Source organism: Physeter macrocephalus, chromosome 17, assembly GCF_002837175.3.
Source record: "Physeter macrocephalus isolate SW-GA chromosome 17, ASM283717v5, whole genome shotgun sequence".
NCBI lineage: Eukaryota > Metazoa > Chordata > Mammalia > Artiodactyla > Physeteridae > Physeter > Physeter macrocephalus.
Window position 1 is genome coordinate 5505457 of NC_041230.1, and position 13739 is coordinate 5519195.

Consider the following 13739-nt stretch of genomic DNA (forward strand, 5'->3'; position numbering starts at 1 on the left):
TACAAAGTGCAATATAGCCACAAATGCTTCTCACATAACTGAAACGTAAGGGGTATCTCCCCGTGGACAACTGGATATATGAGATTGAATTCAGATGGGTGGCTCCTCAGTTCCTTCCGTTGTTACCCTGAACTAGAAAACTGCACATTACCTTGCATGCTCAAGGCCTTTCTCCAGTGTAAACTCTACCATGTATAATGAGGAAAATTCTTTAGGAAAGAATTTCCCAAATTCCTGGCACGAACAGGGCTTTTCCTGTGAACTCTCTGATATGAATAAAGCGTGGAACTAGAGGTAAAGGATTTCCCACATTCACCAGACACTCGAGGCCTTTCACCTCTGTGAACACTGATGGTGAAGGACTGCAGAGCTCTGGGGAAAAGATTTCCCACATTCACTACCCTCATATGGCCTCGATCCTGTGTGAACTCTCTGATAACAGAAGCCGGACCTAGACAAAAAAGACTTCCCACATTCACTGCATTTATAAGGCTTTTTCTCCAGTACGAATTCTACAGTGTTCAATGAGATAAGAATTCGCTCTAAAGGACTCCCCACTTTCAGTGCATTCATAAGGCCTTTTGTTAGTGTGAATTCTCTGATGTTCATGGAGAATGGAACTACAAATAAAAGATTTCCCACATTCACTACACTCATATGGCCTTGATCCTGTGTGAACTCTGATGTTAATGGAAACCACACAAACCTAGATGAAAAAGATTTCCCACATTCACTGCACTCATAAGGCTTTTCTCCAGTGTGAACTCTCAGATGATCACGGAGGCCAGACCTAGTAGTAAAAGATTTCTCACAGTCACTACACTCATAAAGCCTTTCTCCTGTGTGAACTCTCTGATGTATTAGGTGACATCTTTGGATAAAAGAGTTCCTACATTCACTGCACTCATAAGGTTTTCATCCTATATGAACTCTCTAATGATAATGAAGACTAGAAATACAGGTAAAAGATTTCCTTCACTCACTGCACTCATAAGACCTTTTTCTAGTATATAGTCTCCAGTATTGAGAAAGGTGAGATTTATGGCTAAATAATTTGCCACATACAGTGCACTCATAACAGCTTTCTCCAGTGTGAACTCTGCAGTACTGACTTGAGAATTATCCCTAAAGGATTTCCCACATTTACTGTAGTCATAAGTATTTTCTCCTGTGTGAACCATTTGAAGATGATGAAGTAAAATCTAGAAGTAAAAGATTTCCCACATTCACTGCACTCATAAGGCCTTCCCCCTGTTTGAATTCCATGATATTCCATGAGTGAAAAACTCTTCAGAAAAGATTTCCCACATTCGTTACACTCATAAGGCCTTGACCCTGTTCTGATCATAACACTCTGATGATAACAGAGTCTGGACCTAGATGAAAAAGATTTACCACATTCACTGCATGCATAAGGCTTTGCTGCATTGTGAACTCTACAGTGTTCAGTGAGATAAGAATTTGCTCTAAACGATTTTCCATATACAGTGCATTCATAAGACCTTTTAAAAAATATTTATTATTATTTTTTAAATTTATGGCTGAGTTGGGTCTTTGTTGCTGGGTGTGGGCTTTCTCTAGTTGCAGCGAGTGGGGGCTACTCTTCGTTGCGGAGCACGTGCTCTAGGCATGAGGGATTCAGTAGTTGTGGCTCATGGGCTCTAGAGCACAGGCTCAGTAGTTGTGATGCACAAACTTAGTTGCTCCACGGCGTGTGGGATCTTCCCAGACCAGGGTTCGAACCCGTGTCCCCTGCATTGGCAGGCAGATTCTTAACCACTGAGCCACCAGGGAAGCCCCCATAAGACCTTTTGATTACATCAATTCTCTGATGATCCTGGAGGATGGAACTACAGATATAAGACTTCCCACATTCACTGCACTCATAAGGCCTTTATCCAGTGTGAACTCCCTGATGATAACGAAGATTCCTCCTAGTGGTAAAAGATTTCCCACATTCATTACACTTATAAGGCCTTTCTCCTGTGTGAACTCTCTGGTGTATAAGAAGGTAAGATCTTTGGATAAACGATTTCCCACATTCACTGCACAAATAAGGCCTTTCTCCTGTGTGAATTCTCTGATGATTACTGAGGTTGTAACTAGTGGAAAAAGATTTCCCACATTCACTGCACACGTAAGGCCTTTCTCCTGTGTGAACTCTCTGGTGTATAAGAAAGTGACATCTTTGGGTGAAGGATTTCCCACATTCACTGCACACATAAGGCCTTTCTCCTGTGTGAACTCTCTGGTGTTTAAGAAGGGAACATCTTTGGATAAAGGATTTCCCACATTCACTGCACACATAAGGCCTTTCTCCTGTGTGAATTCTCTGATGATTACTGAGGTTGGAATTAGAGAAAAAAGATTTCCCACATTGACTGCACACATAAGGCCTTTCTCCAGTGTGAACTCTCTGATGATTACTGAGGGTGGAACCAGAGGAAAAACATTTCCTACATACAGTGCACTCAAAAGGCCTATCTCCAGCATGAGTCTTCTGATGATAACACAGGGCAGAGCTGGAGGTAAAACATTTTCCACACTCACTGCACTCATAAGGCCTTTCTCCTGTGTGAACTCTCTGATGATAACGAAGGCCAGAGTGAGAGGTAAAAGACTTCCCACATTCACTACATTCATAAGGCCTTGATCCAGTGTGAACTCTCTGATGATAATGGAGGCCACGGCGAGACATAAAAGATTTCCCACATTCACTGCATTCGTAAGGCCTTTTTCCATTATGAACCTTCCAGTGTTGAGTGAGGTAAGACTGATGACTAAAGGATTTCCAACACTCACTGCACTCATAAGGTCTTTTTCCTGTGTGAACTCTCCGGTGGAGAATGAGTATCGAGCTATTGGTAAAAGATTTCCCACATTCACTGCAAGCAAAAGGCCTTTCCCCTTTATGTACTCGCTGGTGTAGGACGAGCACCAAGCTATTGGTAAAAGAGTTCCCACACTCACTGCAATCATAAGGCCTTTCTCCTGTGTGAACCCTCCAGTGTACAATGAGGTAAAATATTCGTCTAAAAGATATTCCACATTGAGTACACTCATAACGCCTTTCTCCAGTGTGAACTGTCCGTTGTCGAATTAGGATGGATCTACAGCTAGGAAACTGTGCACATTCACTGCACAGGTAACAATTTTCTCCAATGTGTCTTCTCCAGGGATAAATAAGGACAAAGTTTTGGTTAAAGGATTTCCCACATTTGCTGCACTTGTACTGCCTTGCCCCAGTATGAATTCTTCGATGCAGATTGAGGGTTGAGGTTCGCCTGAAAGATTTTCCACATTCACGACACACATGAAGCCTTTCTCCAGTATGCACTCTCTGGTGCACAACAAATGAGGATTTGTACCTGAATGTCTTCCCACATTCACTGCACACAAAACAATGTCTTCCAGGGTGGACACCCTGGTCCTGAACAAGTGCATGTTTCGGGCTGAAGGCTTTCTTGCATTCTCCCCGGCTGTAATGACTTTCTCTGCTTTGTAAAGTTGCCTCACGCTGGGCAATCTTGTTTGGCTTCTCCCTGGTGTGAGTGGTCTGTGGCTGGAGATGTCCCAAGGTGGCCAGAAAGTCTTTCCCAACTTCCTCACAGGTAAAGGGCTTCCTTGACACATGGTATTTGAAGCTCTTCACAAACAAGGCCCTGACTACAGCATTTCTGAAGGATTTCTCTTCCATATGCTGCTTCTGGTGTTTTTGGAGGTTTGCACTAAAATGAAATCGTTTCATACATATTCTACACCCGAACACTTTCTGGCTGTGTTGTGTTTCTTCATGCTCAGCCAAGTGAAAAACACCTCTCAAGACCAGACTACACTTCTTACAGGGGTGGCTCTTCTGGGAAAATGAGCTTGCCCTGGGAGTCCTGGCCTGTGACATGCTTATAGAAATGCTTCGTTGAAAGGGTGCTTCTGCATCCTCTGCTCCACAGCAGCAACCTGAATGCAAATAAATGCTGGTGAAGTACACGTTAACTTTATAGGGAGGGGGCAACATCATCATAAATGTGATGTGTCACATCTAAGAATGAGTTGATGGGATGCTCTTCCACATAAGAGATTTGAAATTCCATTGGGGAAGTGGCTACTTATAAAAAGGTCATAAGAAACTACTAAGAACAATTAAATGCCAACAAACTGGATAAACTAGAAGAAACGGATAAATTCTTTGAAACAGACAACCTACCCAACAATGAGTCATGAAGAAATAGAGAATCTGAATAGACCAATAACAAATAAGGAACCTGAATCATTAATAAAAAAAAAATCTCCCCAAAAAGAAAAGTCCAGGATGAGATAATCACTGGTGAATTCTACCAAAGATTTTAAGAAGAATTAATGTCAATCCTTCCTCACATCTTCCAAAACACTTAAGAAGAAACGTTTCAAAACTCAATTTCTGGGCTTCCCTGGTGGTGCAGTGGTTGAGAGTCCGCCTGCCAATGCACGGGACACGGGTTTGTGCCCTGGTTCAGGAAGATCCCACATGCCGCAGAGCGGCTAGGCCCGTGAGCCATGGCCGCTCAGCCTGTGCGTCCGGAGCCTATGCTCCGCAACGGGAGAGGCCACAACAGTGAGAGGCCTGCATACCACAAAAAAAAAAAAAAAAACAGAAAAAACTCCATTTTTGAGGCTAGCATTACCCTGATACAAAAGCAAGATATGCAAACTACAAGAAAGTAAAATTACGGGCCAAAATCCTTGGTGACCATAGAATGAGAAATTCCTAACAAATACTCAACAGCATGTTCAAGAATCTTACACTATTGAATAATTTTAAAAAAATTTAGGTAACTCTGGCGGTCATCCAGTGGTTAAAACTTGGTGCTTTTACTGCAGAAGAAGAATCTTACACTATTATCATTATCAAGTGTGATTTATCCCTGGGATGCAAGGATAGTTCCTCATATACAAATCAAAAAACATGACATACCATATTAACAGAATGAAGGATAAAAATCATATGAATGCCTCAAAAAATGCAGAAAAAGCACTAAACAAAATTGATGTTAAAAACTCTCAACAAATTAGATATAGAAGGAATGTACCTCAATATGATAAACCCATATACAATAAGCCCACACTAATATTATACTCAAAGGTTAAAAGCTAAAAGCCTTTCCTCTAAAATCCGGTACAAGCCAAAGATGCCCACTGTCCACATTTCTATTCAACACAGTTCTGGAAGGCCTAGCCAGAACACATAGTTATCAGAAAAAAAAAAGGCATCAAAATCACAAAATAAGTAAAACTGTCTGTGTTTGCAGAAGATATGCTCTTATATATAGAAAACCCTAGGGACTCCTCCCACCCAAATCTGTTAGAACTATTAAACAATATCAGTAAAGCTGCAGCATACAAACTCAATATGCAAAAAGCAGTTGCATTTCTATAAACTAACAATGAAATATCTGTATTCTGAAAACTATAAGACAATGATGGAAAAAACTGAAGAAAACACAAATAAATGGAAAGACATCCAGTGTTCTTAAATTGGAAGAATATTGTTAATTTTACCAAGAGCAACTTACAGACTGAAAACAATCCATATCAAAAGTCCAATGACATTTTCCACAAAAATAGAGTAAACAATCCTAAAATTTGTATGGCAGCACAAAAAATCCCAAAGAGTCAAAGCAATCTTGAGAAAGAAGGACAAAGCTAGAGGCATCACACTTCCTGATTTCAAAATATTACAAAGCTATGGTAATTAGCACATGATGGCACTGGCATAAAAACAGACACATAGACCAATGGAACAGAAGAGAGAGGCCAGAAATAAAGGCACACTTATATAACTCATCTTTGATAGGCACCTCAAGAACACACAATGGATAAAGGACAGTCTCCTCCATAAGTGGTGATAGGAACACTGGATATCCACATGCAAAAAAAAAAAGAAAACTAGACCCTTATCTTCCTCCATTCACAAAAATTAACTTGAATTGGATTAAAAATTTTAAATGTAAGACTGAAATTGTAAAACATTTAGGAGAAAACACAGAGAAAAAGCTCCTTTACACTGGTGTTGGCAATGATTTTTTTGGATGACACCAATAGCACAAGCAATGAAAATAAAAATAAACAAGTGGGAGTATATCAAGCCAAAAACCTTCTGCACAGCAAGGGAAACAAAATGAAAACACAATCTAAGGAAAAGGAGAAAATACTTGCAAAGGATTTATGTGATAAGGGGTTAATATCTAGAAAATATAAGAACTCATACAATTCAACAATAAAAAACGAAAAAATCCAATTAAAAATGGGCAAAGGACCTGAATAGATATTTATCCTAAGACATACAAATGGTCATCAGGTACATGAAAAGGTGCTCAACATCACTAACATCAGGGAAATGCAAATCCAAACCACAATGAGATATCACCTCACACCTGTTTGGAACACTACTATCAAAAAGACAAGAGATAGGTGTTCGCGAGGATGTGAAGAAAAGGAAAGCCTTCTACATTGTTTGTAGGACTGTAAATCAGTACAGCCGGTAAAGAAAACTGTATGGAATTTCTTAAAAATTGAAAAGAGAACTACTATATGGTCCAACAATCCCAATTCTATGTGTATATCCAGAGGAAACAAAATCCATATCTCAAAGAGGTATTTGCACCCCCATGTTCATTTCAGCATTATTCACAATAGCCCAGGTTTAGACACAACCAAGTACAGCCATACCTTGTTTTACTGTGCTTCACAGATAATGCATTTTTTTTTTACAAATTGAAGGTTTGCAGTAACCCTGTGTCAAGCAAGGCTATTTGCACCAGTTTTCTAACAGCATTTGCTCACTTTGTGTCTGTGCATCACATTTTGGTATTTTTTGCGGTATTTCAAACTTTTTCATTATTATTACATTTGTTATGGTGATCTGTGATCAGTGATCTCTGTTTTGGGGTGCCACAAACTGTACCCATATAAGACAGGAAACTTAATAGGTAAACATTATATGTGTTCTGGCTGCTCTACCAACTGGCCAATCCATCTCTCTCCCTCTCCCCAAGCCTCCCTCTTTCCTGAGATGTAATAATATTGACGTTAAGCTAATTAATAACCCTACAATAATAGCCTCTAAGTGCTCAAGTAAAAGGAAGGATCACACGTCTTTCACTTTAAATCAAAAGCTAGAAATGATTAAGCTTAGTGAGGAAGGCAAGTCAAAAGCCAAGATAGGCTGAAAGCCAGGCTTCTAGACCAAACAATATTAACCAAGTTGTATCAATAAATACAAAGGAGGGGCTTCCCTTGTGGCGCAGTGGTTGCACGTCCGCCTGCCGATGCAGGGGAACCGGGTTCGTGCCCCGGTCTGGGAGGATCCCACATGCCGCGGATCGGCTGGGCCCATGAGCCATGGCCGCTGGGCCTGCGCGTCCGGAGCCTGTGCTCCGCAACAGGAGAGGCCGCAGCAGAGGGAGGCCCGCATACCACTAACTAACTAACTAACTAACTAAATAAATAAATAAATAGGAAAAGTCCTTGAAGTAAATTAAAAGTGCTACTCTAGTGAACACACAAATAAGAAAGCAAACGAGCCTTACTGTTGATATGGAGAAAGTTTTAGTGATCTGTATTCAACATCAAGCCAGCCACAAATTCCCTTAAGCCAAAGCCTAATCCAGAGTCAGGCCCTAACTCTCTCCAATTCTGTGATGGCTGAGAGAGGTGAGAAGCTGCAAAAAAAAAAAAAAAAACTGTCTGAAGCTACCGTAGGTTGGTTCATGAGATTTAAGGAAAGAAGCCGTCTCCATAAAATAAAAGTACAAGGTGAAAAAAAAGCACACAGTGAAGCAGCAAGTGCTGATGTAGAAGCTGTACCAAAGTTATCCAGATGATCTAGCTAAGATAATTAATGAACGTGGCTACACTAAACAACACATTTTTAATGGAGATGAAACAGTCTTATGTTGGAAGAAGATGGCATCTAGGACTTTCACAGTTAGAGAGAAGAAGTCAATGCCTGGCTTCAAAGCTTCAAAGGACAGGCTGACTCTCTTATTAAGGGTAATGAGGTTGGTGACTGGAAGTTGAAGCCAATGCTCATTTATCATTCTGAAAATCTTAGGCCCTTAACAATTCTGCTAAATCTACTCTGCATATATTCTATAAATGGAACAACAAAGCCTGTATGTCAGCACGTCTCCTCGTAACATGGTTTACTGAATATTTTAAGACTACTGTTGAGACCTACTGCTCTGAAAAAAAAGATTGTTTTCAAAATATTACTGCTCACTGACAATGCAGCTGGTCACTCAAGAGCTCTGATGGAGATGTACAAGATTAATGCTGTTTTCATGCCTACTACTAAGACATCCATTCTGTAGCCCAGGGATCAACTAGTTTACACTGTCAAGTCTTAAGAAATACATTTCATAAGGCTACAGCTGCCATAGATAGTAATTCCTCTAATGGATCGGGGCAAAGTAAATTGAAAACCTTCTGGAAAGGATTCACCATTCTAGATGCCATTAAGAACAGCTGTCAATCATGGAAAGAGGTCAAAATATCAACATTAACAGGAGTTGGGAAAAACCTGATTCCAACTCTCTGCATGACTTTGAGGGGTTCAGGACTTCATTGGAGGAAGTAACTGTAGATGTTGTGGAAAAAGCAAGAGAATTAGAAGTGGAGCTGGAAGATGGCTGAATTGCTGTAATCTCAGGACAAAACTTTAACAGATGAGGAGTTGTTTCTTATGGATGAGAAAAGTGGTTTCTTGAGAAGGAATGTACTCCTGGTGAAGATGCTGTGCAGGTTGTTGAAATGATGACAAATGCTTTAGAATACTACATAAACTTAGCTCATAAAGCAACAGTAGGGTTTGAGAAGATTGACTCCAATTTTGAAAGAAGTTCTACTGTGTTTTAAAATGCTATCAAACAGCATCGCAAGCTATAGAGAAGTCATTCGTGAAAGAAGAGTCCATCAATGTGGCAACTTTCATTGTTGTATTATTTAAAGAAATTGCCAAAGCCACCGAAACCTTCAGTAACTTGATCAGTCAGCACCTTGATTAGTCAAAATCAAGGCAAGACCCTCCATCAGCAAAAAGATACAACTCAGATAATGATTAACATTTTTTAGCAATAAAGTCTTTTTTAAAGTTATACACGTTGTTTTTTTAGATATAAGGCTACTGCACACTAACAGGCTACTGTACAACATAAACATAACATTCATATGCACTGGGAAACCAAAAGTCTGCGTGACTTGCTTTATTGTGATACTCACTTTACTGCGGTGGTCTGGAACCAAACCTGCAATATGCCTGTATCTGTCTACAGATAAATGGAAAAATAAAGCCTGGTATATATATGCAGTGGGGTATTATTCAGCCATAAAAAGAGAAATCATGCATTTGTGACAACACTGATGAACCTGGAGGTCATAATGCAAAGTGAAATAAGCCAGAGAAAGATAAATACTGTATGCTATAACTTATATATGGAATCTTGAAAAAAAAAAAAAAAAAAAAGTTGAACCCATAGCAACAAAGAGTAGAATGCCAGGGGCTCAGGTCTAGGGGAAATGGGGAGATGTTGGTCAGTTATAAGATGAAAAAGCTCTGAGGATCTAATACAGCATGGAGCCTATACTTAATAATGCTGTATGATATACTTCAAATGTGCTAACAAAGTAGATCTTTTTTTTTTTTTTCTTTTTTTTTTTTGTGGTATGCGGGCCTCACACTGTTGCGGCCTCTCCCGTTGCGGAGCACAGGCTCCGGACGCGCAGGCCCAGCGGCCATGGCTCACGGGCCCAGCCGCTCCGCGGCATGTGGGATCCTCCCAAACCGGGGCGCGAACCCGGTTCCCCTGCATCGGCAGGCGGACGCGCAACCACTGCGCCACCAGGGAAGCCCCAAAGTAGATCTTAAGGGTTCTCACACACACAGGAAATGTAAATATAATATGTGAGGTACTGGATGTGTTAATTAACTTGACTGTAGTAATCATTTCACAACGTGTGTGTGTATATATATAATCATGACACTGTACACTTACTTTTACATTTTACCTTTTTTTTTATTCTTTGGCCACAACGCACGGCTTGTGGGATCTCAGTTCTCCTACCAGGAATTGAACCCAGGCCACGGCAGTGAAAGCGCTGAATCCTAACCACTAGACCACCAGGGAACTCCCTGTACACTTTAAATATATACAGTATTATTTGTCAATTATACCTCAATAAGCTGGAAAAAAGAAAAAAGAAAAGAGATCTAAACACTACAAGTAAAACTATAAAGGACAGCCTTGGAAAACAGCCCATGGTCCAGGTAAGTAATGGTCATGACAATGCCTTCAATTCCTGGCATATGGAGGCAGAAGAAAATGTCAGATGATAAAAAGGAACAAAACCTGGGACACAGAAGTGCCATGGACCTGGATACACCGCCTGACCAGCGAAAGGGCAAGTAAGATGCAATCCATTAGCCTCACTGAAAGACTGCTGACCTCAAATCCATCCCTACGGGGGTTGAGTACAGACTGTACTGGGGCTATGGGGAGAGAAGGGGGCAGTGCAAACAACCCAGCCCTACCTATCACAGCAACTACCCAGAAAGCTGGGGAAACAAGCAGTGCCCAAGGTCCATATGTGAGAAGGGCAGAGCACACCTTGGAGAAAAGAGGGTGAGGCAGGATACAGAGCCTAGCCCAGGTCACTGAGGAGGGTGAGGCTCTTACCCAGTGAAGATATAAGTGCAAAGTTCTCCAGCATCACATCATGGTACAGGCGTCTCTGAGCCTCATCAAGGAGCTTCCATTCCTCCCAGGAGAAGTACAGGGCAATGTCCTCAAAGGTCACACCACCCTGTCATGAATGAGATAGATGAAACATAAACATTCTCTCTCTGAGGATCCACAATTCATCTCCTCACACATGTATTCCACAGTCATCCTCCATCAGAGCTCCCCACGTCAGGCCTGGTGCCAATGATGCCTGATCTCTCCTCACTGTGTTCAGCCCTCAGCAACAAAAGGCGGTGGCTGGGGGGATAAACGCCATCTAAACTCTGGGACTGGCCTACAGGGCCCCATCTCTCCCCCCAAGTAATTCCCCTGAGGTCTCCCACATTGTGCCTCCAAGACACAGCCAAACATGGGCTCATCTTTACCCTTAATCCCCAACACCAGGACCTGTGGGTCCTCAGCTCACACTTCTCCTTGATATGCACGTCATTCAGTTGACCAAACCTCTTTCACATCTTCAGACCTCACAGTTGCACTCCCACAGCTCTACCACCTCCCTGCCCCACATCACAGGCACCTCTCTGGACTCACTCAGGTACTTGGAACATGGCATCCACAGAGTGCTTAACAAAATCAAACGTGATCTGGTACAGTCCCAGTTCTCTGAGGGAGCCTATAACCAGGGAAAGCCCTGCCTGTCTTGCTTCTGATCTGTTTCAGTATTAGCCATCCAGAACCAGTGAGGGACTGGGACACCCTCTCCTGCCTTACATAGGTTCCATAAGTGCCTCTTCAACCTTCAGAACTTGGGCGAAAAAGGAAGGCAACCATGGCTGGGCTCCATGTGTGCAGGACTCCACTGTATCCCCACCCAGCCCTGGAACCTAGTGACCTCAGGCTGACTGACTAACCTCTGCTGCCTCTTGCCAGATCCTGTGACCTTGGACGAGGACTCAACTCCCTGTGCCTGTTTGTCACCCCCATTCCAATCCGTTCATTCTCTTCTCTGAGCAGCTTTTTGAAAACTTTTAAAGCCCTCACATACAGTGTTCCTCGTCTGTTCACAGCCCTCCGTGGCTCCCAGGTCCCTCAGAATAAAGGAACAACCTCTCTCTCTGCCGGTCCAGACGTGATTCCACCTCACACTCTCTTTACTGCAATCATAAGATGCACCCCAGGTTTCCCGAATCCTCCTGGCTCAGTCCGACCTCCAAGCCTTTGCACCTGCCGGTCCTTCCGCCTGTCACCCTCGCCCACGCGTCACCCACGGCCGCCTCACCGTCCTGGACATCGCGGCCTGGGCTGCGGGCACTTGAGCAGGCGTCCTGCACTCGGGGTTTTAGTGTCTGGTGCAGTGTGGGCGGTAAGGGGCGGGAGGACGAGCGTTTACCTCAGGCGGGTCCCTCAGGGCCGCCGCCGCCATCGGACTCCCTGGGCGGAGTGGGGCCGGGAGCTGCGGGAGAGAAGGCGAGACGCGGGCACGGCGGTCACTCTCCCGGGCCTGGCGCAGGGCACCCCGGGCTGCGTCGCCGAGCCTCAGACGCGCCCCTGTGTAGCGGGGACAGACTCTCCTCTCGGAGCTTCTCGGTCCCGGCACCTAGACCCTGACACAACGCTCCATAGGCCGAACCGACCAGAAGGAAGCGAAAACGACCGCCGTAAGGAGGACGCCGGAAGTCCCGCCCCGACGCGATGCGCACGCGCGGGATCCCCTCACCCTTGATTGGTCGTGGGTTTGTAACTGCGGTCTCTCGGCCATGGGCCTTCTGGGGGCCGCAGGGAAGCGAGTTGATACTGTTCAACCCGAGCGTTGGTTTTGCAGCCCCCTGAAACAGGTGGACCAGAAGGAGCTCCGCCTCTGCTGGTTCCCATAAAAAACGGCTCCCTTGCTTGTATTATCAGTCATTTTCAGAAGTGGAAACAAAAATCAACAGGATCAACAGAAATGGAAGCAAAATAGGAACTGCCAAACTAAATGCCCTAAATTGTATAAAAGCTAATTTTTAGAATTGTTAACTATTGTGTCCCCTAACTATATATATATATACACACACACACATATATATATTTAAATTTTTCTACAAAAATTAACCAATTTATTAAAGGATAGCAGCGTTTCAAATGGTGCTGTTTCTACTGGTCCTTCAATTCCTTCAATCTTCTGATGGCCGATTTTACTGTGACGGCAGGAGTGGTGTTGTAAATATAGTTAGGCCTAACTATATTTTTTTGGGTGTTGAGCTCATTTATTTATTTGGTGACAAGAAAATATTTAATGAGAATTGTGTTAGTCTGCTAGGGTTGCCATAACATTTGAATACTATTGAAACCGAGGGTAGTCATAAGCCATTAATAAACTGTAACCTGCCTTCACTGATCAACCTCACTTTGCTTTTACAAAAACGTGCACGTACTCCCAAGCATCAAATAGCCTAAATAATATCTTTGCCAAGTTGCTTTTTAGGAAATTGGAGTCACCTGTGTCCAGTTTGAGCTCAAGTTGGTTAAAACTGCTTAAGACCACTGACTCTCCAACTGGGCATGTGCAAGTGTTGGCTAAGTGACATTTTTTTTTTTTAGTTAATTAATTAATTTATTTTTGGCTGTGTTGGGTCTTCGTTGTTGCATACGTGCTTTCTCTAGTTGCGCCGAGCGGAGCGGGGGCTACTCTTCGATGCGGTGCGCGGGCTCCTCGTTGCCATGGCTTCTCTTGTTGCAGAGCTCGGGCCCTAGGTGCATAGGCTTCTGTAGTTGTGGCATGCGGGCTCAGCAGTTGTGGCTCACAGGCTCTAGAGTGCAGGCAGTAGTTGTGGTGCACAGGCTTAGCTGCTCCACGGCATGTGGGATCTCCCCACACCAGGGCTCAAACCAGTGCCCCCTGCTTTGGCAGGCGGATTCTTAATCACTGTGCCACCAGGGAAGTCCCCAGCTGGATGATTTTTTTTTTTTTTTTTTTTTTTTTTTTTTTTTGCGTTATGCGGGCCTCTCACTGTTGTGGCCTCTCCCGTTGCGGGGCACAGGCTC

General features: G+C 43.1%; 1 protein-coding gene across 1 annotated transcript; it reads right to left on the reverse strand.

Moving 5' to 3' along the window:
* Window positions 1-904: 904 nt before the first annotated feature.
* On the reverse strand, window positions 905-12272 carry LOC102983730 (zinc finger protein 256-like). Its single transcript, XM_024116939.3, has 3 exons — window positions 12106-12272; window positions 10710-10836; window positions 905-3957 (listed from the first exon to the last, which is right to left on the reverse strand). Exons 1-3 carry the CDS (start codon window positions 12136-12138, stop codon window positions 1895-1897), a joined length of 2223 nt encoding a protein of 740 aa, XP_023972707.1. The 5' UTR covers window positions 12139-12272; the 3' UTR covers window positions 905-1894.
* Window positions 12273-13739: the final 1467 nt, after the last annotated feature.